Source organism: Somniosus microcephalus, chromosome 1 (assembly GCF_052327205.1).
Source record: "Somniosus microcephalus isolate GS21.2 chromosome 1, FLI_Smic_1.0, whole genome shotgun sequence".
Classification (NCBI taxonomy): domain Eukaryota; kingdom Metazoa; phylum Chordata; class Chondrichthyes; order Squaliformes; family Somniosidae; genus Somniosus; species Somniosus microcephalus.
In genome coordinates, this window is record NC_140987.1 from 158,415,105 (window position 1) to 158,440,186 (window position 25,082).

Genomic DNA, 25,082 nt, shown 5'->3' on the forward strand with positions numbered 1-25,082 from the left:
CATATTGTGGCCACATAATTAACGAGGAAGGGTTGCATAAGTCACCTGAAAAAATTGAAGCGGTCATAAAAGCCCCAGCACCTGAAAATGTCTCACAATTAAGGTCGTTCCTGGGATTGATAAATTACTATCATAAATTTTTACCGAACTTGTCAACTGTTCTGCACCCTCTTGACGAACTGCTACAAACGGGAGTAAATTGGAAATGGAGCGAAGACTGTAAACGTGCCTTCCATAAATGCAAAGGCTTGATCACGTCCAAGGAAGTTTTGGCTCATTACAACCCATCACTGCCAATCAGACTGGCGTGCGATGCATCCCCTTACGGCGTAGGAGCGGTATTATCGCATAGATTCCCTGATGGCTCGGAGCGGCCGATAGCGTTTGCGTCACGCTCATTGAACTCAGCTGAGCGTAATTATGCCCAGATTGACAGGGAAGCACTCAGCCTGGTATGGGGAGTGAAGAAATTCAACCATTACCTACACGGACAAAAATTTACCTTGTTGACTGACCATCAACCCCTCGTCTCCATATTCAACCCTAAAAAGGGTGTTCCCATTATGACAGCGCAAAGGCTACAGAGGTGGTCCCTTTTCCTAGGGGCACACCAATATGACATAGAATACAAAGGATCAAAACAGCATGGGAATGCTGATGGTTTATCGTGCCTACTGTTGCCAACGGTAGAAGAGGCACCTACAGTGGACCCAGTGGAGATGTTCCACTCAACCATAGTGGAATGTCTACCAGTAACAAATTCTGCCATTGAAAAAGAAACGAGAAATGACCCGACTCTCTCACGAGTCTACGATTTAACGGTGAAGGGATGGCCAGCACATGGCGAACCACTGTTGCCAGCATTCTCGCAAAGAGGAGAACAGCTGTCAGTGTGCCGAGGAACCTTGATGTGTGGATCCAGAGTGGTGATTCCACCCAAACTCCAGGATAAAGTGCTAAAGGAGTTTCACGAGGGGCATCTGGGTAGAGTGAAAATAAAGAACCTACTACACCACCAAAAACTACTACACCACCGAGGCGTTATCCGGACCGAGTCAGGAAGCCTCCAGAGAGACTGACTTATAATTGATTAACTGCAGCAAATGTGTAGATTATTTTTCTTTTAATATGTTAATTAATGATTACTTAAAATGTTATGTACTGGTTGTCTCAAAGGGGAGGAATTGTGGTGTATGTGCCTTTAAGAGCCCCTGTGTACTATAATGCCGGTAATGGCCACTTGGGCTATATAAGCCTGTATAGTGTCTTGTATCTGTTAGTTCACCTCCAGACTTTGTTCAGTAAACACCTGTGAAACCAACTCCTGCATTCCGTGTCTCCATTAACCCACGGATACAACATCTATGATGTCAGTAGAGGAATTTCACACCGTTCAATACATTTGAAAGGGGAGCCAGATGGCGAGATGCTGTTTTTGTGAAGCTTACGGAGGAGCATGCATCTTGGGCAGCAATCTTTGAATTTTTGTGTTTAACTGTGCATGTACGCTCGCTGGAAGTTGCTGTCATGTTTGTGCATAAATAAAGGTGAGCATTGTTAGCCTTACCGCTATTTTCACAACAAAATCCAGCCCAATATCTCACTCTCTTTACCTGTTCCCAGCAGCACAAGAACCATTCTGTCTTTATATAATAATTTTATGGTCACTGCAAAGCAGCACTAAATTTGCAATATTTCAGCAGTCTCAGAGCAACAGTTGCAGTACAAATGCCCGATTAGTCTACAATAATCCCTATAATCTCAAATTCTGTTCCCAACAAGCTATTTATTTGGAAAGAGAGTTAACTGACACACAAAATGCATTTGTTGAAAGTATTATGTACTACTTTACTCGAAATAGTACAAAAATAAGGAAAATACATCACAACACTCATCACTCAAAAACATTACCTGTTGCTCCACTGGAATCATCATTTTCTCTCATTCCTTGCTCCAACAGTGTATTCAGAGACTTTGTGTAATCTTCCAATATCCAATATGCCATACTCCGCAACACAGGATCAGAATGTCTAAGAGAAAGGTTACAATCGTTGCTCTTTGCATCAAAGCCCAGGATTCTTCTGAAAAGTATAGACTTGTAGGTGGACGACACTTCAAACTCTGATTCATATAATCGTGCTATTACAAGAGCTAACTGAACGTCATGAAGTCTTTCAAGACAAACCTTAAAAAAAAGAAAATGGTACATTATCTGGTTGCAAATTCAGATGTCTTTTTTAGGTCTTTTGTTCATGTGAAAACTTCTAATTACTGTATAATCCTGAATGGAAAGTACTGTTTCTGCAACAAGCATTATACAAACAATTTCGTAAGTGATTTTCAAACTGTACTTTTACATAATAATAGAATACAAGCTTTACTATCGGGACTTTATAATGTGATTTTCAACAACAGCCAGGTGGTTTTGGACACATGTTCAATATCTTATAAATGGGTCATATGAATCTTGAAATTGGGTTGTATGTATAGCCCTAAATAAAACTGCATTTTAATAATTTAAGAACTTAGCATTTCCATTGCAGAAATGTGGTGTGAAAATGTACAAGCTTTAAGAGCTAAATGGGGTGGGGGTGGGGGGGGGGGGGGGGGGGGTGGTGAATTACTTTTATAGGAATTGAATAATGAGTAGTCACTTACTAGTATGCCCACGATATTAAAACTGCAAATGTTTGTGTAATCAATTTTTGAAATGTATGACTGTGAAACAATTAAACTAACCTGAAGACAAGTTACTATGAATAAAAAAAGAGCTTTAAGTGCAAATGTTGTGGAATTAGACTAAGGGACTCCTTACATGGACAACAGCAAAAATCCTCATACCTTAATTATGGAATTAAGGAATATAAAAACTCAATTGAGAAAAATTATTAGTAACTTAATTCTAAGCAAATAAGTGCACAAAAACTAACCTGGTTATACATTTGCTGTTTGTGGAATTTTGTTGTGCTCAAATTGGCTATCATGATTGCTTACATAACCGTAATTATAGTTCAGAAGTAATCCAAGCCCTAATGACATGATATAAATGCAAGTCCTTTTTTTCTTAAGTACAAAATATCCTCCATTCTTCAAAAAGTTTGACAGTACTTTTTAAATTCGCATGGAAAAAATATTTGCACATTTCTAAATATGAAAGATTAACATTATAATTATCCAGTGTACAGTTCACTTTACCAGTTCTAAAGTCAAGCATAAAATCAGCCAAGGTTTCTACTTTTGTTTGCTATTCAGTGACCTCTGGTGGGCAGTTTGTATGTATGGTGAGAAATGGATCAGGCTTGGCAAAAATGTCCTCCATGGCTGAAGAGCCAGCCAACACTCACCATCTAGACTCTTAGAAGAAAAATGGTCACTTATGTGAGGTACAAGCACCCATGGAACTGTACCTCAGCAAGTTATCACCTGGGAGTAGAAGGGAGAAAATTGAGGTGGAGGAAAAAACATTAATAAACTTTTGATCACGTTCATAACTTAGGCATGTTATTTTCTGTAAGTAGCAATTACTGTAATTTATGGTTGTTTTACCTCAACTGCATCCTTAAGGGAACCAGCCAAAAGGAAGAAAGCTGCTGACTGCTCAAATCGTTGTTTACCTAACAATGCAAAGGCATTCTTCAATGCAGCCTTTCTCCACCTATCATCATTGAAATTTTTCCCAAAAAACTCTGTCATTTTTCTATCGTGAAGAGACCTGCACATTAAAAAAAAGTTATTCTACATTTTATGTTCCTGTTCCTTGTCCATTCTGTGTTCAAAGCACATATACAAACACAGATTCTCAACAGTACATACCGCCTGTGGCATGCTATTAGAAGCAGATATCAATTATTTTCAGAAGCCAGTATATGCATTAAGTGTCAGTCTTCTAATACATTTCATCCAGCAGAAAAATTAAGCATCCAGAAGTATTGGCAAAGGGGCATTTTGATGATTTAAAATGTCACTCAAAGATGCTTTTATCACTTCCCTTTTTTAAAAGTCTCCCCAATCCCACTCAATCTGCTGGCACGAGCCTCCAACCATGTCACTTTGAACTGGCTCCAGGAGGTACATGAGAGCAAATGATGGTTCATATATCCCATTGTTTCTATGGCTAAAGGCATTGAGTGCTCCAACTTGCTCTGTTACAGCACTAGCCCATTTTTCTCTACTTCCTCATGCTAGTGATAAAAATGGTCGACAAGATCTTGTTCTTACTTTTAAGTAGTAGTGAGGGATGATGCTTCAATTCTTCCTGTCCTGAGCAGAATGCCAACGGTATAATTTTGAACTAGAAATACTGAAAGATTTGTTTTTTTATGTAACCCAGCACAACTCTTACACCCTTCAGTGGCAGAAACCATTAGAAAAAAAAATCAAAATAGCATGCAATCTTAGCCAAGAGAAGATTTTTTGCATTGTAGTGGAAGCCTATAATGCTAGCCATATTGACAGAACTCATGCCAGTGCTAGGGATGGAGAAAATGCAGCTAGTGCTATGAGCAAAACATTAGATTGCCTTACCTGAACAGACCCCATAATACAGCCTTTTTCTTCATTGCAAGATAAAATATAGCTGCATCTAAAGGATCATTATTTCTCTGGAATGCAGCTTTGGCAACCTGTATTTTTGGGGAAAAAAACTTCACTTATATACCCAGTTAATATGTAAACAAAAAAAATGAAACCTCACTTATTTCTTGGAAAAGTACTCTAAGTCACAGAGATATCTGATGTGATGAATTCTGAGCGTTGCTTAAGACAATAATATTTTTACCATGTGTGAGAAAAACAAATCCACTTGACTTTTCTTACTCCAAACTTTTCAACTCTCGTTCCTTTTATCTGAAACCCTCACTATAGTGAAAAAATTGCTTGGCACTTCAACACAATCTTGCAAAAATTGATTAGGTCATCTTGAATTCTCTTTTCCAAAGAAAACAAGCCCATCTTCCTCAATGTCCCCATACAATCTAAATTATTGTTTGGCATCGACTATTTGGTCAGCCAAGAAATATATTATAGCAGTATCAATAGTCACAGCTCATCACCAGAACACATGGATCCCACTGAAAAGATCTGGCTGGCCTTCTAAAGGCTTTCCTTTACTCTTGCTGCAGGTTATTCAAAGTGGTTCAGGTAGGGATGACTTGCCAGCTAAGCCCACTGAATTTCTCAATGGACTCAGCAGTTAGCAGCGGTTGCTTGAGTAGGTGGTAAAGGCTGTGAGCTAGAAGCTGATTAAGCAGTTGCAGATTGTTTGACTCTCAAAAGGTATATATTCAGTACTAGTTTGCAAAAGCACAGAGCTGGGAAAACACAAACGGACTGGATCGCAAGCAGAGTGGAGGAATTTTGTGAGCGCAGGAATCAGTGGAGAGGAGGAAGGCGGTTGAGGCATCTGACTGAAAAGGAGGATTGGAGCCATAGAACCTAGGGTCTCTAAGTTAATAGACACGAGAGCAGACCTGCGGGAGAGCGAGAGGAGCGGCCGCAGATAAAGGTAGGCCCAAGAGCCCGGAGGGAGCGTGAGTGACGGAGCGAGGTAAGTGACGTCAGCACAAGGGAAGGTGCTGATTGGTGAGTAATTGGTGTTTTTTTTGTTGTTGTTTTTTTTTTAAGGTCTTAAGTTTATTTCTGTTAAGTTACTTAATAGTCCATCAAGTAGAGACACCTCGGTCCTGTGGAATGCGCATCTTGTGCCATGTGGGAATTCCAAGACGCTTCCCATGTCCTGGACAACCACATGTACAGGATTTGTTAAAGGCAAATCGTGTTTAACCAACTTGATAGAGTTTTTTGATGAGGTAACAGAGAGGGTTGATGAGGGCAATGCGGTTGACGTGGTATACATGAATTTCCAAAAGGCATTCGACAAAGTGCCACATAATAGGCTTGCCAGCATAGTTGAAGCCCATGGAATAAAAGGGACAGTGGCAGCATGGATACGAAATTGGCTACGTGACAGGAAACAGAGAGTAGTGGTCGTCGTCGTACGTGTCTTCACAGTTCCCTTTGGGGAACTGTATGAAGTGGTGGGAGGATTTCTGGTCGCGATTAACGCTCCTTCCGTGACCGTAACCATCTTCGTACCAGCCATTAGGGTGGTTAGTCCTATGGCGGGAGGGTTTTACGGGCTCCCACAACCCATATGAGGGGCGGGGGGGGGGGGGAGAAAAAGAGGGCCACCCACACCGACGGACGCAAGTATCCCGCTGGATGTCAACCCAGAATTTAGAGCCGGAGCTCCGACTCCACTTGCCGGGACTGTCTGGAGCGGGGTTCGAAACCCTACGCCTTCTGGCCCAGCGGCAGGGATGCTACCGTTACGCCAAAGGCCCACTCCAGAGTAGTGGTGAACGGTTGTTTTTCAGACTGGAGGAAGGTATACAGTGGTGTTCCCCAAAAGGTTGGTACTAGGACCACTGCTTTTCTTGATATATATTAATGATGACTTAGACTTGGGTGTACAAGGCACAATTTCAAAAAATGGCAGATGAGACAAAACTTGGAAGTATAGTGAACAGTGATGAGGACAGTGATAGACTTCAAGAAGACAGACAGGCTGGTGGAATGAGCGGACACGTGGCAGATGAAATTTAACGCAGAAAAGTGCAAAGTGATACATTTTGGTAGAAAGAACGAGGAGAGGCAATGTATACTAAATGGTACAATTCTAAAGGGGGTGCATGAACAGAGAAACCTTGGTGTAGATGTGCACAAAGGTGGTGGCAGGGCAAGTTGAGAAAGCAGTTAAAAAAGCATTTGGGATCCTGGACTTCATAGAGGCATAGGACTGGATTTTCATTGAGTCGTCAGGCAGGAGGCGGGTTGTAGTCCCGCCTCCATCGAGTTCTAGCCAACCCACGCGATTTTGACTTGATTGACCTTGTTGAGCCTGCCCAACGGGCTCAGCAGGCCAATTAAGGGCCACCCGGCAACAGGTGACGTCACAGATTGATATTTCATCTGTCAAGACCTTTTGACAGATGAAATATCAGCGTTTCACAGCTGTTTAAAGCTGTCAAACACTGAATCTGTACTCCAAGTTAATTCCTTCCTCTCAGGATGATTTAGAGATCTCCCCAGAACAGAAAGCTGAATGCTGCAATTTTTGACAGCTCGCAGCCATTCTGCTTTCTGTGCCGGTGAGATGAGGGACTCCCAAGACCTGAAGGAAGGAAGGCTGTAAAGGTAAGTAGAGGTATGTAAAACTTATTTAAACACTTTACACACACCAAACGTACTTACCTTTGCACTCATGCACCCATCACTCACCTGAACACCGGACATCTCGACCCCGCCAAGCCCTTCATCCCGATGGTCCGCCTCCTCTAACTTGGCGTGGTTTGGAGCTGTCGAAAATCCCACACTTCAACATTAAAAATAGGGATTAGGCTAAAAACTGCCTGTTAACTACCTGCTAGCAGGCAGTTAATTGGCACTAATCCCCTTCCCACCTCGGAGGCGGGTTCCAGTGCGGGTCGGGTACCCGCCTCCTTTGAAACTGGCACGGAGGCGGGTTGGGTTTGTGCCCCCCCGATTTCAGGATTTTAACCCCCCACGCGCCTCCACGGCCCAATGAAAATCCTGCCCATAGAGTACAAAAGCAAGGAAGTTATAATGAACCTTTATAAAACACTGGTTTGGCCTCATCTGAGGTATTGTGTCCAATTCTGGGCACCGCACTTTAGGAAGGATGTGAAGGCCTTAGAGAGGGTGCAGAAAAGATTTACAAGAATGGTTCCAAGGATGAGGGACTTCAGTTACGTGGATAGATTGGAGAAGCTAGGGTGGTTCTCCTTAGAGCACAGAAGGTTGAGAGGAGATTTGATAGTGGTGTTCAAAATCATGAGGGGTCTGGACAGGGTAGATAGAGAGAAACTGTTCCCATTGGCAGAAGGGTCGAGTACCAGAGGACACAGATTTAAGGTGATTGGCAGGAGAACCAAAGGCGACATGAGGAAAAACTTTAAGCAGCGGCTGGTTAGGATCTGGAATGCGTTGCCTGAAAGGGTGGTGAAGGTAGATTCAAGCATGTCTTTCAAAAGGGAATTGGATAAGTACCTGAAGGAAAAAAATTTGCAGGGCTATGGGGAAAGGGTGGGGAGTGGGACTAGCTGAAGTGTTCCTGCAGAGAGCCGGCACAGGCTCGACGGACCGAATGGTCTCCTCCTGTGCTGTAACCATTCTATCATTCTATGACTCCAGACTTCTGCCAGGCAACAATTCAGTCCCTCGGGGTAAATTTTCATCAGTAGGATAGTTCTTTTAATTTAGTAGAGGAATGGCAAGGCACGCACCGAATATGGCTAGAGTGGCCGTGGGGATGGAGAAAGTCCAATCGTATTTCATGTGATGTTTAAATAAGGAATTTTTCCCCTCTGCCTTGAAAGAGAATAATTGAAATGTGTATTTGATGCTGAAAACAGGGAAATAAACTGGTGATGTCCAGGGAGTATATATCTGTGCAACACAGAACGGAAACTCGTGATACCTTATGGAAAAAATGGTGCAACAAACCAAGGTAAAAAAATCTCAAGATGCATCGCTCATGCAACTGCCCCTGTTGGTAACCTGAACGTGATCTTGTGGAATATGGGTGAGCCACATGAAAAGGCTGTTAATAATAACTTCATTTTTCTATTTTGAAGTATCTTAAAGGTTCATATACTAATAACAGATGTTATTTACAAACACAGGGCAAAAGATTCTAGCTGAAAAAAGATATAGCAAGAGAAAGTGTAATTTCTGTGTTTTTTTTAATTGAAAAATTCCAAGATAAAAGAATGCATGATACCTTCTCTACACATCTGCGAAGAATGATTGTGCTGCGCACCCACCAGCCCACTCCCATGGCTCTAAGCTCTGACCAGTGGGGATCTCCTCTCTGCATTGCAGGGATCATGTTTAGCAGCTCCTCCTCTGCCTCTGAATGAAAAGCCCAGGCAAAATGACAAGTAGACAAACCTGTAATAAACAAACACATATGTCCACAAATCATGCACTACATTAATTTAACAGGTACAGTAGAGTCGTGATTATGGTCCTGGACGAGTAATCCAGAGACCTGGTGTCATAATCCAGCATGTGAGTTCAAATCCCACCATGGCAGTTTGTGAATTTGAATTCAGTTTACAAATTAAACAATTAAATAAATCTGGATTAAAAAGCTGGCATCAGTAATGGTGACCATGATGAATTATCATAAAAACCCAACTCGTTAACTAATGTCCTTTAGGAAAGGAAACCTGCCATCCTTACCCACTCCGCTGTGGATCAGGAGTCACATGTAAGCCAGAGTGGTTGACTCTTAACTGACCTCTGAAATGGCCAAGCAAACCACTCAGTAGCACTTTGATGCAACTAAGTACAAGAAAAATAAAACTGGAAGCGTTCACAACAATCTTCAGCCAGAAGTGCCGAGTGGATGATCCAACGCTGCCTCCTTCTGAGGTCCCCACTATCAGAAGCCAGTCTTCAGCCAATTCAATTCACGCCACCTGATAAAGCAACGGCTGAGCGCACTGGATAAAGCAATGGCTATGGGCCCAGACAACATCCCGGCTGTAGTGCTGAAGACCAGTGCTTCAGAACTAGCCACACCTCTAGCCAAGCTGTTTCAGTACTGCTACAACACTGGTGTCTACCTGACAAATTGCCCAGTATGTCCACAAAAAGCAGGACAAATCCAATCCAGCCAATTACTGCCCCATCAGCCTCTTCTCAATCATCAGCAAAGTGATGGAAGGGGCCGTTGACAATGTTATCAAGCAGCACTTACTCACCAATAACCTTGCTCGCTGATGCTCAGTTTGGGTTCTGCCAGGACCACTCCACTCAAGACCTCATTATAGCCTTGGTCCAAATATGGACAAAAGAGCTGAATTCCAGAAGTGAGGCGAGAATGACTGCCCTTGATATCAAGGTAGCAATTAACTGAGCAGCAGCCCTAGTAAAATTGAAGTAAATGGGAATCAAAGGAGAAAAAAACTCTGCTGGCTGGAGTCATACCTAGCACAAAGGAAGATGGTTCTGGTTGTTGGGAGGCCATTTATCTCAGCCCCAGGATATCGTTGCAGGAGTTCCTCAGGGCTGTGCCCTTTAACCAACCATACTCGGCTGTTTCATCAATGACCTTTCCTCTGTCACAAAGTCAGAAGGGGGGTGCTCACTGATGATTTCTCATCTACACACTGCCCCTCGGCGACATCATCCGAAAACACAGCGTCAGTTTCCACATGTACACGGACGACACCCAGCTCTACTTCACCCCCACCACCTCTCTCTCTCTCTCTCTCAACCCCTCCACTGTCTCTAAATTGTCAGACTGCTTTTCCGACATTGAGATAGAGTAGATTGCCTTTCAAAAGCTAGGCTTTATTAACCTTAAAAAAACCAGCAAGTACATGTTGAGCACCCAGTCTCAACCAAACTGTAGAAAACTGAATTTAAGATGGCCACCACAGGTCACATGGAATCAACTAACCAATAAGTTTACAGCATATATCTCAAGGCAGGAAAACAGGCAACCAATTACAATGCTTCTTATAAAACAAGAATAATCACCACAGACATCCAGTACTGGATGAGCAAAAATTTCCTCCAACTAAATATTGGTAAGACCGATTTCATTGTTTTTGGTCCCCGCCACAGACTCCGTACCTTAGCCGCCGACTCCATCCCACTCCCTGGCAACTTTCTGAGGCTGAACCAGACTGTTCGCAACCTTGGTGTCATATTTGACCCCAAGATGAGCTTCCAACCACATATTTGCGCCGTCACTAAGACCGCCTATTTCCACCCCCGTAATATCGCCCGACTCTGCCCCTGACTCAGTTCATCGGCTGCTGAAACTCTCATCCATACCTTTGTTACCTCTAGACTTGACTATTCCAACGCACTCCTGGCTGGCCTCCCACATCTACCCTCCACAAACTTGAGGTCATCCAAAACTCTGCTGCCCATGTCCTAACTCTCACCAAGTCCCGTTCACCCATCACCCCTGCGCTTGCTGCCCTACATTGGCTCCCGGTTAAGCAACGCCTCGATTTTAAAATTCTCATCCTCGTTTTCAAATCACTCCATGGCCTCTCCCCTCCCTATCTCTAATCTCCCTCAGCCCTACAACCCTCAGAGATATCTGCGCTCCTCCACTTCTGCCCTCTTGAGCATCCCCGATTTTAATCGCTCCACTATTGGCGGCTGTGCCTTTAGCTACCAATACCCTAAGCTCTGGAATTCCCTCCCTAAACCTCTCTGCCTTCTTTTAAGATGCTCCTTAAAACCTACCTCTTCTGCCCCATTATCTCCTTATGTGGTTCCGTGTCAAATTTTGTTTGATAACGCTCCTGTGAAGTGCCTTGGGACGTTTTAAAGGCGCTATATAAATACAAGCTGTTGTTCACTTCCATTCGCAATTCCTCAGATAATGAAATGGCCCATGCCCGCATGCACCAAGACCTGGACAACATCCAGACTTGGGCTGTTAAGTGGCAAGTAACATTTGCACCGCAGTTAACAGGGAATGATCATCTCCAGCGGGAGTCTAACCACCTCCCTGTGACATACAATGGCATTACCATATTGTCAAATTCCCCACCATCAACATCCTGGGTGGGGGGTCACCATTGACCAGAAACTTAACTGGACCAGTGATACACATGGTTACAAGAGCAGGGGCTGGGTATTCGGTGTTGAATGACACCTCCTGACTCCCCAAAGTCTTTCCACCAACGACAAGGTACAAGTCAGGAGTGTGATGGAATACTCTCCACTTGCCTGGATGAGTACAACTCCAACAACACGCAAGAAGCTTGACACCATCCAAGACAAAGCAGTCCGCTTGATCGGCACCCCCATCCACCTCTTTAAAATTCACTCCCTCCACCACCAGCGCACCGTGGCTGCAGTGTGTACCATCAGAGGATGCACTGCAGCAACTCGCCAAGGCTTCTTCGACAGCACCGCTCAAACCCGTGACCTCTTCCACCTCTAAGGACAAGGGCAGCAGGCGCATTTGAATACCACCACCAACAAGTTCCCCTCCAAGTCACACACCATCCTGATGTGGAAATAAAATCGCCGTTCCTTCATTGTCACTGGGTCAAAATCCTGGAAATCCCTACTTAACAGCACTGTGGGAGTACCTTCACCACACGGATTGCAGCAGTTCAAGGCAGCGGCTCACCACTCGAGGGTAATTAGAGATGGGCAATAAATGCTAGCCTTGCCAGCGACACCCACATCCCATAAATGAATACATTTAATTTTTTTTTAATTTTTTTTTTTTAACAATGCAATTTATAGACATGGAGTCTATATATCACAATTTAGCCATTTTCAAAAAAAAATTCTGAAGTTTATTTCACATTAAGACTGTATAGGATAGTCATCGCATCATAAAGCATATGTATAAATGCAGAACAGACAAAAGCACTTTATAGAAGCTACATTATTAAAAAGGTCCATACATTGTCCCAGATGAAAAGCTAAAGACTAAGTATTTTGTACATGTTAAAACTGTGGTCTTAAGCTATATAGGAATGATGGTTTTGATGGTATCTCCTGTAATCAAATTTGAGAAATAAACATTTTGATGGATTTACCTTGACGAAGAAGTTGTGCTCGATAGACTGGAGGTAGTGATGTTAATAGGAATGTATGTAGCCGCATGGCTAAAAGAAATCTCAATCCACACTCATCAAGGGTCTCTCCACCTAGAAAAATGGAAATGTTGGATTTTATTTGTGTATTGATCAATTAAGTAATTTCAATGTCCAGAACTCTCCGGCCCGGGGGTGGGGGGGGGGGGAAGCGGGGTTTGAGAAGAAATTGCAGAGGTGGTTACTGTGTATTATCCATAGAACTATTCTGTCTGTTGCGATTGTATTGTTTCTAGAAACTAGATGTAATCCAAAACTTATCTTGCAGCTCCACTCTCCTAGCTCTTCATCTTCCTCTGCTTCAAATGTTTATCCAATTTTCCTTTAAAAAAAATCCTTTTAAAAGATGCTTAAATGACTCCGAGGCAAAGCATTCCATGTTCGAACTCTCAGGCTTATTATTTTGAATATAGTAGCATGGAGTATAATTGAGCAATGCCAGAAGCTCACTACTCTGCTGAAACACTATTCACATCATGTTGGGAGTAAATTTCATGATTTGGCACAGGGTAGGAACACACATATTGGGAATTTGCATATGATGGTCAGCACAATACATTCATGGCCTGCACAATTTTCCATCTTTTAAAATTAATGGGTAGAAAATCATGTGGACTGCAAATAGGGTGTGCGCCTAAATTCATATACGAGCACAGAGTGCTAAATTGTAACATTTACTTTTCTGTATTTCAGGTCTACATTTTTCTTCTGAGTTCAGAGATAAAAGTGGGGACAATAGGAAGGAAAACACAAGATACATGAATTAGAAATGCATCTGCACTACCTATTAGTTTCTTTTAACTGATATTTTGATCTTCACTTAATCTAAAACAGTCTGGTGACCGAGTAACATTATGCAATATGTTTTGCTGTAAACTAAAATATTTAGATTTTAAAAAGATATTACAATATACCAGTCAAAGGTTTATCATCACCTTTTAAACACCTTACCACATAGGTCAGTTATAATTGAAAACAAAGGACTCGTACGACTTCAATCTCACATGTTGGTAAATCCTGGCAATTCGCATTTTCTCTCTCTTCCCAATATTCATAGCAATAGTCAAAGCTCTGTTTGTACAAGTCCTCAATGCAATATCGAATTTTTTTGTGTTCTTCAAAAGGCAATTTTTTTCATGTCGCTCAGACTGACCAACTTTAGTCCTTCATCTATTGACATCCTTGACCTCACTATCTCCTTTATTGTTAAAACTACCTGCAAGAAGCTTAGTTTCCTTTTATGCAAGTCCTACTTTATTCCCTCAACTCAACAAAACTCAAGTCCATCCAAGATTTGAATATCTGGGACAGGCCTAATATATCTCTTGCACTCCCTATTTTGGATACAAGAAAAGATTAGTCATCTAATAGACCATCTTTCTCTTATTTTAGTTTCCAATTTCTCCGTCTCAATCTTTGACTTTATTTTTATTGATACTACTATGGTCAGTGCTCCTCTAACTTTTCCTCTCTCGTTACTCTGAAGCTACAAATATGCCTTCCTCTAAATTTCTCCTCCTTCTTACTTTCCCACTGTGCTGAAAACACTTCTCTAACTCATTCTTCACCCATACCTCAAAAACTGTAGAAATCTTCTCTCATTAATTTCTCCCTTGAACAATCTTCGGGGCTTTAAAACTCGAGCTTGGCATCACCTAATCATTATTTTCTGATTTCCCTTGTCTTCTCTTTTATACTTTTTAACCTTGATGGTACCCTGCACTGCAGACTTTAGCAGAAAATCCATAGTGCCAATAGTTCATTATAAAAAGCAAAAAAAATCTGGGATTTACAAGCACAATGCATGCACATATGAGATTGAGATCTTCAGACAAGAGGTCATATGCAACTTTGGTTTCCTGCTAATAATTGACCGATTTTTGAAGTAATTTAAGAAATGCTGAAAACTTTTGATATACTAGTAAATTGCCTGTGGCGTTGAGCCCGTAGTCAGTCGATGAATACAAGGGCTTTTTAAAAAATAAATGAGACTATGGCAGAATTGGGACAGAAACTTCAGAGACTCAGTCCATAGAACCACTTAGTGACCAGAGTCTGCAACTACATCATTCCTATGCCAGTTGACATAGCAAAATTGAATGGGAAATGTTGAAGTAGTAATTTACAATAGGAAATATTGACATATGAACTAAAATTGACAATAGTCCATTCAGATTTGCAGATAGGAAGTGCACACCGTACACAGTACTTTTTAAAATATACAGATATGCAAATTAATTTATTTCCTCTTGATTCATCAAAAATGCATTCTCAAGTCTTCTCTCCAGTCAGAGAAAGTATGTTAATGTCACTTGGTGGCCCATGTGATAGGTGCAGGTTGCTCCTTTTAACTTTAGCATGTTTATTTCTGGAGTAATTGGATGACTCGGGCATATAAATCTTGACTGAATACCTGCATCTATAATTTGACCAATATGAACATCTGTTACTAATTAATAGGTACTCAAATTTTCTGCATGTTATAATAACAGGAAAAATGTGGTTTTAGTCTGTATATCAAGAGATATAATTTTTAAAAATTACAAAATTATAGTACATTTACCAAAAAGCCTGCCTCAGGCACACAAAGCACATCACAATAAAACACAAGTGTATGTATCTTCATCAAATATTCACAAAATTGATGTATTAAAATAATTTACATTGCTAGTACCAATAACATATTTTGCATATGTCTATTATTCAAAGGTTTAAATTAAAAATAAAGCTTTCACTGAAACAAAACACCTTACCTTGGGTTCTCTCTCTGCTTTCTCCTATGTCAGTGCTGATAGTTGCCATGGTATCTGCTAGTGCCATCAAAAACATTTGCTCCATACTGGTAAGACCAGGCAGACTGGAATGAAGCAAATGGCTAGATAGTACTCGAGCATGCTCAGGACCAAAGTAGGTAAGGCTGTACTGGGAAAGATCAATAACCTTCAGCTTATTGCCTTCATCAACATTGAAGCTATCAAGATCATCTGTACCAACCCTAGACATCGCAAAGAGTTCATCATAGTTGCTTCCTGTTGAATGCCTTTCATTTTTCTTGCTAAAGTTAGCTCGTTTGCTTGGTTTTTCAAAAGTGGTATGAGAAATATCTTCATCAGCAGCTAAAAGTGCACATAGAGGAAGAGGAGGGATAGAGTCTATTTCTGTATAGTCAGGATTTTCACTTTTATTTGAGGTTAAGGGATCTCTTGCTGTGCTGCCACTTGCACTAATAGTCAGAGATCTGAGTCGCCGTTCGTGGCTAGTCTCAGTATCGCCAACAGTGATAACTTCTCCTGCAATAGATTTGACTAAATGAGACAGGATGGCTTTGGCTCGTCTGATTTTACCCAAGTCCATTAACTCCAAAAGCTGCAAAGGATGGTACTGAGGCAGAGTAGGAGATAAATCGTGAGATGCTTCAAAAAGGCCAGAGTCCTCCATTTCAATATTCCAATGAAATGGAATCTTTTTGCCACCAAATTTCTGAGCAAGCCCAGTCGTTGACCTTGCCAGGGTTTTTCTGTACAGGGAAGGGTTGGAACCATTTGAACTACCACATTTTGCTAGACTAACTATTGAAGGAGTGCTACCACTTTCAGCTTCAGTTATCACTGGATCCAATTTGCCAGGCGGTTGCCATTGTGAATAAACATGCATTTCACAATCCATCCCCACCACTAGGATACCATCGCGCACCCAAGACAGAGAAACTGGCAGTGACAATGATCCATCCACTGAAGAAACCAGATCCACACTTCTGAGAAGCACCCACCTAGATTGAGATACTTCTTTGGCGCTATCCCACAAAGACAAAGAAAAAACTGCTGGTGCTTCTTTCTTTGTTTGATTTTGTATTATTCCAGAAACCTGTCCATACATTAAAAGTTTAGATCCAATTCCTATAGTTAAGATATGAGATCCATCCTCCTTGGAGACCCAGTCTAAATGAACCAAATGTTTTGCATCAAAAGTCATTTGATGATCATTGGTCAGATGCAACTCTTGCTTATTATAAACCACTAAGTTACTATCTATGCTGATTCTTGGGTCGAACATCGCTCCAGTGTGACTAAAGTCATCCAAGTGGATTGTCTGTTCATGAATCCATTGTGAGCCTCCAGTTGATTCGTATTCAAATATACCCACATGCATGGTGAACTGCTTACTGGAATGTCCATTAACTGGTATTGTCCGTTTGTAAGCCACAGCTAGCCGGCTTGTGTATGAACAGCTTACATCCACCGGCCTTCCTGGTACACTAACTGCACTGCTGCTCTGAAGTCCTTCTTCAATCAAGAGAGGCCATTCTTCCCAAGAATAGACTAGGTTACTCTCCACACCATCCCCAGCTGCAGAAGATACCAGATGAGCTGACACTCGACAACGCCAGAATCGAACTTTTCCATCTGAGCAGGAAGTTGCCAGAAGATATGGAGCAAGGCATGCTGGATGAACTGACGACGAACTCAGGTGCCCTGAAGTAAGTGGAAAGAAAGATTTGAGGAAATAATAATGAAGAAAACAAAAACATTTGTTTTTGTTCAGTAACAATACTACAGTCTAACCAACTTTCAACATTTTGAATCAAAGAATACACCTCAATCAAAGTCAGTAAGATATTGATATTTTCAGTTACAATTACCTTTTTGTAAGCATATTCGTGCAGCAACAGCTTAAGTTTCTTAGCTTTAGTGATGCTGGATAAATTACAGGGGGATGGGAGGGGGAAAGACAGTTTTTAAAAACAGTACACTGGCTAAGTGCACCAGGGGGTGTAGTACTGAGCCATATAGACCAGCAAGGTCCCAGATTTAATGCCTGATTGATGATGAAATAGTTGATCCCAACTTCAGCACCAATGGGATCCCTACAATTGGCCATAGTGTTGCTGACAAAGAGGAGGGGTGGGGGAGGGAAGACAAAATCAGATCGACAAAAATTAGATCAGCTAAGATTTCTGTTTCTAAATGCTGTTCAGTAACCCATTGGGAAATTATGTGCGTGACTTCTCGATCAAGATTGGGCTAATTTATCATGCCCCCACAACTAGCATGAAGTAGTGATTACATGCAAAAATGAAAGTTCTCTTGAAAATCTCATTTAGCTAGCTCAGAAACAGCATAGGATATACTAGTCAGAGCTTCAACCAGAACTGGTGCTTCAGCTAAGAGACCTTTGCAGATATAGGATTCGAGACCAGTTGATACTGTAACTTTCAAGTGTGCTTCTGGTACATATGCTAGCCAAGAACACAAAGTGTTGGCTGAGCATCAAAGGACCAGCTTGTAAATGTAAGTACCATCAAGGGAAACTGAAACCACCATAGTCAGAGGATTTGTGCTGACATCTTTCTGGCCAGTTGTTAGATAATGGGTCGAATTTTGCAGTAAGAGTAACAGTGAGGCCAACGGTGCTTTGTTATAACTGAGTAAATCAGACAGCAACTTCTGCCGTCCTTGCATGTGCAGTTAAACGCTGAAATCCGAAAGTTGCTGTCAGATACCTCGCTCCTCCACAGGGTGCGCCGAATCCTCGCCAATAGACACGGCACTAAAATGAACTTTGGGTACTTGCCCACTAGTTCCCCACTAAAAGACAGCTGAAAAAGTTAGGGCTGATGCATTCAGGAGTGAGTGAGTTTTTAATGGCATGATAATTACTGCCGAAAAACCTCTCCTGCCCTGAAAAAGTAATTTTACAAGTGTGGAGTCTCATTCCCTCAGAAGATAATTAGTTTTGGAGATTTAAAAAAAAATTAAAATAATTTGTTACTTTCTGTATCTCTTATCTCTTTCCCTTAATTCAATCTTTATTTCACTTGCTGTACATGATTTAAATCTAATTTATATTTTGTGCTTTATACTTCCTGGTTTAGACTGCATGTCTGAGGATTCTTCAATCTGACTAGTTGAAGAGCCATGCTGTTTCTTGTCCTGCCCTGTAGAGGGCGCCGCTGGATCAGACTTCTGATTTGAGCAAGTCTGTGCGCTAAAGCCTATGAAAACTTTGTGGGCCGCTGTCAGCGAGGTGAACGTGAGTGCCGTTCCTTTGCCACCGACTGCAAAATCCGGGCCATTGTCATTGCCAAAAGAAGTCCAAGATAGCACATTCACCCTCACTGTGCAGGACATCGAGGTAAAGCATTTATCGATATGTAATTGATGTTCAGGAGATCACAATTTATATTGACAAGGAAGGCCATTTGTCCCATCTTGAGTCATCAATCTAGAAATAACTTACTGTTCTGCTATGACTGTATCTGCTATGACCATGATTTTTGCTCCTCTGCCCAGTAGTCCATTTCATGTACTATAGCAAAATACTGCAGATGCTAGAAATCCAAAATAACAACAGAAAATGCTGGAAAAACTCAGCAGGCCAGGCAACATCCGTGGAGAGAAATTAGAGTCGACGTTTCGGGTCATCTCGTCTCGTTTTGAATACCTCTTAATGTCTCTTCTCTTTTGTTCTCTCCCAGCCCGGCCTCTTAATCTATTTCATTCCCTGTGCCTCTTTAGTCTTGATAAAGGGTTTTGACCCGAAACGTCGACTCTAATTTCTCTCCACGGATGTTGCCTGGCCTGCTGAGTTTTTCCAGCATTTTCTGTTGTTAGTCCATTTCATGTGTTGATAATTATTCACAACTTCCTGACATTCGTCCTAAATTTGCCTTTCACTAGTTTGAACTTGACCCCACTTTTATCTGTCTTGGTTTAATTCGAAGTAGAATTCTGAATTTGGCCAGTCTGTAGTTTCACCTTTTTAAATACCATTTTTTAAAGGTGAAATTCCCACATTTCTTTAGTCTTTCCTCATAGCTCAGTCGCCTGATGAAAGGGATGGCTCTAAAGGCTCTATGCCCAGCCTCCAGGGCTTGAATGTTTCTCTGGTGTTTTGGAAACCATAACTACACAGTACTTCAGGTGTACAGTTTTAGCATAACTTTTGCCAACTTTCAATCCAATGTTCGGATTACACATTTCAGCATTTTGATCTACTAATACCTCTAAATCCTTTCGACTTCACTCTTAGCCACGTGTGACATACCACTTGTATAGTCCATATTTTCTTATTATGTGTAGTACTTTACAGGTGTCTATTAAATTTCATTTGCTATTAATTTACATATTTTGTTTTCAGTCCTACATTACAACAGTGACTACACATCCAAAATACTTAATTGGCTGTAAAGCACTTTGGGATGCCCTGAAGTCATGAACAGCGCTATTTAAATGCAAGTTCCTTCTTTCTTTTACTCATTTTGTAGTTCCTGCATGAACAGTGTCTAAGGAAAAGAAAGTCTTGCATGTTATAGCGCCGTTCAAGACCTCAGGTTGTCCCAAAGTGCTTTACAGTCAATTAAATACTTTTGAAGTGTCGTCACTCTTGTAATCTAGGAAACGCAGCAGCCAATTTGCACACAGCATAGTCCCACAAATGGCAATGTGATAATGGCCAGATCATCTATTTTGTTGAAGGGTTCAACCCAAAACATTAACTGTTTCTCTCTCAACGTTGTCTCACCTGCTGAGTGTTTCCAGCATTTTCTGTTGTTATTTCATCTATTTTAGGTGTTGGTTGAGGGATAAATATTGGCTAGGACACTGGGGAAAACTCCCCTGCTCTTCTTCGAAATCGTGCCATGGGATCTTTTACATACAACAACTTGTATTTATATAGCGTATTTAACATAGTAAAACATCCCAAGGTGCATCACAGGAGTATTATATGACACAAAAATTGACACTGAGCCACATAAGGAGAAATTAGGGCAGAAAAGAGGTAGGTTTTAAGGAGCGCCTTAAAGGAGAAGAGTGGTTTGGGGAGGGAATTCCAGAGCTTAGGGCCAAGGCAACAGAAGGCACTGCCGCCAACGCACCTGGTTTAACGTCTCATCCGAAAGACGAGAGCAAGTAGTGGGAGTGATGAAAGAAACTGAAATGTTAATCTAGATTTCTTTTTCAGACATTAACTGACCTGCTGTAGATCTTCAGCTTTTTGTTTTTATTTCAGATTTCTAGAATTTGTGGTTTTTCTTACATGTATACCGTAGAGGAACAAACTTAACCAGTACTCCATAAGACAAATAAATCTTCAACCTTAAAAAATCTATTTCTAGTTACATTTAGTTTGCAGACAGTTGAAGCATGGTCTTTATTTGGAACTGTGCAATAAATTCCGGCAGTGATATTTCAAACATGGAGTTTAAAGTCACTCGGTGACTTCATTTTAACCATTAAGCACAAACTAACCTGCAGAGGGAGTAGCTCGAATAATTTCAACACCTTCTGGCAGAGCTAATTCTTGGCTATAAACTCTTTTCGAGATGAGTGCTAGTCTACTGGCACTCTGTAAATTTGCTTTACAAGCCTGGTATTTTTTGAAGAAAGGAGAATGCAATTTTTCAGAGGAGGAGCCATTCTGTTTCTCTGGAGGTGACAAAGATGTTTCAACAGTGTTATCTAAGAAAAAATAAAATGTTCATCTGTTAGTAAAGTTCAACTGACACATTGTCATACATTAAATATACAGTACAATGTTTCACACAATTTACTACATTGTTAGAAAAAATGCTAGTTACATTGTACCCGTTACCATAACTTGAAACACACTAGTTCCAATGGAAAAGATTTAATAAGTGGGGTAGAGTCCACAATAGATTAGGCAGCATATGCTCCATGAAAAAGACATGAGATTGAAGGGTTAAATGGTCTTTTGTCAATCCACTTTTTATGTTCATGTCACAGAGACTCAACATTGAACACAGCATTCTGGTCCACCATGTACAGCACCATCCTATGGCAGAAATGATGTACTGCACAAACATAATATGCAGCTTACCATGCTGTTAGTTTTTGGGAAACCAGATCAAAAACAGCAAGGGATTGGATGGTGGGTTGTGGGTCCGGGGGGTTGGTACTTGGGCTGGGGATTCTCTGTTGGAACAGTGTTAGCAAGGTGGTCTGCACCTTTGTTATCATCCTGCTTTTTTCTTCTACCAGGCTCCTGGTGCTTGCTCCCATTGCCAGTTTTGTGTATGTATGCACATGCATGTCTGTATGCTCTTGCATGTGTCCAAGTGCAAGTGCACATGCACATGTTTTATCCCTCTTTTCCTTCTTCTCTTCCCTTTTAAACACTGTTCTTCAGTAATATATTGCAGAGTTGACAAAGGGTCTGTTCACTTGAAACTCTGACTTGCCTATTCTATCCACAGATGCTGCTTGATCTGCTGAGTGTTTCCAGCATTTTCTAGATCATTAAACGAGAAGTTTTAACCGTAGATATATGTATTAGTTTTGACTGTTTTAGTGCTATCATTTGAAGAATTTATGGTTGCAAACAAAAGCAAAACAACCAAGCCAGCAGTAGTGGTAGTATCTTTGTAAAAAAAATCAAATGGTTTAAGTAACACGTTAATTTAGGAATATAATTTTCCTGTGTGTTTGACCTGTAAAGCAGAAGATAACTCAAAAGGCAACTGCTATTAGGCCTAAATATTTGCCTATAGACTATCCCTGCAGGTTCACTTTTAAATTTTACTTTTTCTTACAAACCCATGTTTTCAGATTTCCTGCAGAAAGTCCTGTAATAATTAAAACTGTTGGAAAGTGATAAGGTTATAATAGACATTAAAAATGAAGCAGTTCCAAAATTGGCACGTCATCCCTGCAACATTAGTGCACAACGCCTTTGGGCTGGTTAGATTCCCTTCCACCCCAGGCTCCACTGAGGCTTTGTTAGGTTTGTAAAACTTTTAAAGCAGTGAACCAATCCTTTAACTCCTTATCTATAGCATTTCACAAAAGTTAATTTTCAACAAAAAATTGCCCCCATGTATGGACCAACATGCAGTTACGTTGTTCCAATGACTTCCTATACAAATTAAGCTGTTTGGATCAGTCAGGCTGAATACTTGACAATTACATTCAATTTCTATATTAAATGCAATCTATCTTTTAAATGTCACCTACCAACAGAGATCTGATCAGATTTCAGGTGTAGATGCCACATATGCAGCACTGAGTGGTTGTTCTGCTTATGCTCAATTACCACCAAAAAGAATTTTTCAGAAAACCCATCCAGTGGTTCTTCTGTAAATTAATAAGAAAGAATTAGTTAAACAGTGCTTCATACGTTTTGAACATTGCCTAGATAACAGTGCATTACCAGGTATTGGGGTGTAAAAGAAACAGTTCAATTATCAATGTCTTTCTAAAACAAATAACTAAATACACTGCAGTCTACATCTGTTTATTCAAAGTCTCAAAATTCAAATTATCCAGTAATTTGAATTACGCAAAGGAAATAAAGCAGCACAGGAGGCATTTGTGCTTGGGGGGAAAAAAAGTTAAAATTAGTAGATAATTTGAATTAAGGGCTGTAAAATACTTGCATTTGTAAGTACAATATCAACTATAACCCAATAGCATTGGACTGGCCAATGTGGCATTAAGGGCATACTGCAGTGTGATGTTCTATTCTGTGGTTAACAGTTAAGCCACCAAATACTTGCTTTGATGCATAAAACAGTTGGACAATGTATACCCTAATTGTAATTTATTTTTAGTGAAGCGGTTACATTTTCATGCTGCTGGAATGCTGCACATTGGTGCAGCAAATATATAAAAAATCTCAAGTCTGAATGAATCTCCTGCCAACTTTTTTTCCCATTTAACAGTGGACATAGAAATTAATAAAGGAAATACAAAAATAAGGACATAAAATAAGACTTTATACCTGTTTCCTGCTGTGGACTGGTTTCGTTAGAAGTGTTTCTTTCATTTTGCTGCATTTTCTTGGGTTGATTAACTAATATAAAATCCTCTTTAAAGACGTGAAGCAATTGTGTCTCTTTCCCATACTAAAATAAAGTCAGTGTTTAAGTAAATTACAAAATATAACTATAAATGCTTCATACATGGCTCAATTAACTTAGAAAGGGGGGGGGGGGGGGGGAAAAAAGAGAAAAAAGTTGCATTTACATAGCATCTTTCACAACCACAGGACGTCCCAAAGCGCTTTATAGCCAATGAAGTACTTTTGAAGTGTAGTCACTGTTGTAGTGAAACGCAGCAGCCAATTTGCGCAAAACAAGGTCTTAGAAACATCAATGTGATAATGACCAGATAATCAGTTTCAGTGATGTTGGTTTAGGTATAAATATTGACCAGAACACTGGGGGAACTCTCCCTTCTTCTTTGAATAGTCTCTTCATGGTATCATTTAGGGTCATCTGAGAAAGCAGACGGCACTCAGTTTACCATCTCATCTGAAAGATGGCATCGCCAATAGTACTGCACTGAAGCGTTAGCCTAGATTATATGCTCAAGTCTCTGTTGTAATGGAACTTGAACCTACAACCTTCTGACTCTGGGACGAGTGCTACCACTGAGCCAAGGATGACACCAGGAAGCTTGTACTAACATTGTAATTAAATTCAAATTTATATTTGTTTGCTTTGGCACTTAAAAATTAAAACACAATGTTAGTTTTAAAGCTGATGAACAAGTTACTGACTGAATTGAACAATAAGATTTAAAATCCCTCCCCTTCTGTTTTTACTTCACTTCCTTCTGACTGTGAAAACAACTTTTTCCCCATGCATCTAACAAAACTATTCTTGATTCTGAAGATAAAGTGTAAAACAACCCATGAAGATAGCTGCATGGCAGTTTTTTTTTAAATTTGAAGTGATTTTCATGATGCATGGATGCAGAATCTGCTGTATAACTGCAGCTTTAAGGCAACTGATCTATACAGGAATCAACTGTCAGAAGCAATACAAGACAACCTTGAGCAGGTAGACTCAACCAGACCAAACATTTTTTTTTAAACTTCAAAATTTAAGTTAGAAAACCTCTTAGGTGACCATGATGGACTGCTTTTAAAGTTTTGCCTGTTAATAAAGAGCTGACAAACATTTTGGCGGTAGCTGGTCAGTCAAGCTCTGTGGAACAAAGGGCAGTACAGTGGGATATAGATGCTGTCCACTCACTGTTCTAAAAGGAGACTGCAATGTTAAACTGGTACCCATAGTATAATTGCAACAAATGCCAAATTACACCTTAGTTTTATTTCAGACACACCTAGGCTGCAGGGGAGAAAAATCAAGAAAAAATGATAGATACCTAAATTGCCATATCCACAATGTTCCCACTAATTTTTTTTTGGGTGTGCGGCCCCTTTAACAGGCTGCATGGCCCATCCGAATGTTCCGCACTTGCGCCTTTTCCCCCCCCATTGTAAAGGCGGCAAGTGGCCTGCACGGGACCTCCGGACCGCTGCGTAGCTTAATAGGAACATTGATCCACAGCAGAGTTCATCAACTTAAATTCGGAACGGGGCGTGATAATTGGTAGATCAAAAAGTTGTTAGCACTCTTGCCGGAGTCAGAAGGTCGTGACCCATTCCAACGAC

General features: G+C 40.9%; 1 protein-coding gene across 5 annotated transcripts in view; it reads right to left on the reverse strand.

The window, feature by feature from the left end:
- Positions 1 to 25,082, reverse strand: part of dmxl1 (Dmx like 1) — a 228,418-nt gene that overhangs the window by 104,432 nt on the left and 98,904 nt on the right. For all 5 annotated transcript variants that reach the window (XM_085987007.1, XM_085986999.1, XM_085986990.1 and 2 more), the window contains exons 15-23: positions 23,403 to 23,526; positions 22,637 to 22,756; positions 20,915 to 21,124; positions 15,419 to 17,137; positions 12,609 to 12,719; positions 8,801 to 8,970; positions 4,525 to 4,622; positions 3,547 to 3,712; positions 1,912 to 2,185 (exon numbers count right to left, since the gene is read on the reverse strand). In XM_085987007.1, coding sequence (XP_085843133.1) covers positions 1,912 to 2,185; positions 3,547 to 3,712; positions 4,525 to 4,622; positions 8,801 to 8,970; positions 12,609 to 12,719; positions 15,419 to 17,137; positions 20,915 to 21,124; positions 22,637 to 22,756; positions 23,403 to 23,526 — 2,992 coding nt within the window. The remainder of the gene's footprint in view (positions 1 to 1,911; positions 2,186 to 3,546; positions 3,713 to 4,524; positions 4,623 to 8,800; positions 8,971 to 12,608; positions 12,720 to 15,418; positions 17,138 to 20,914; positions 21,125 to 22,636; positions 22,757 to 23,402; positions 23,527 to 25,082) is intronic.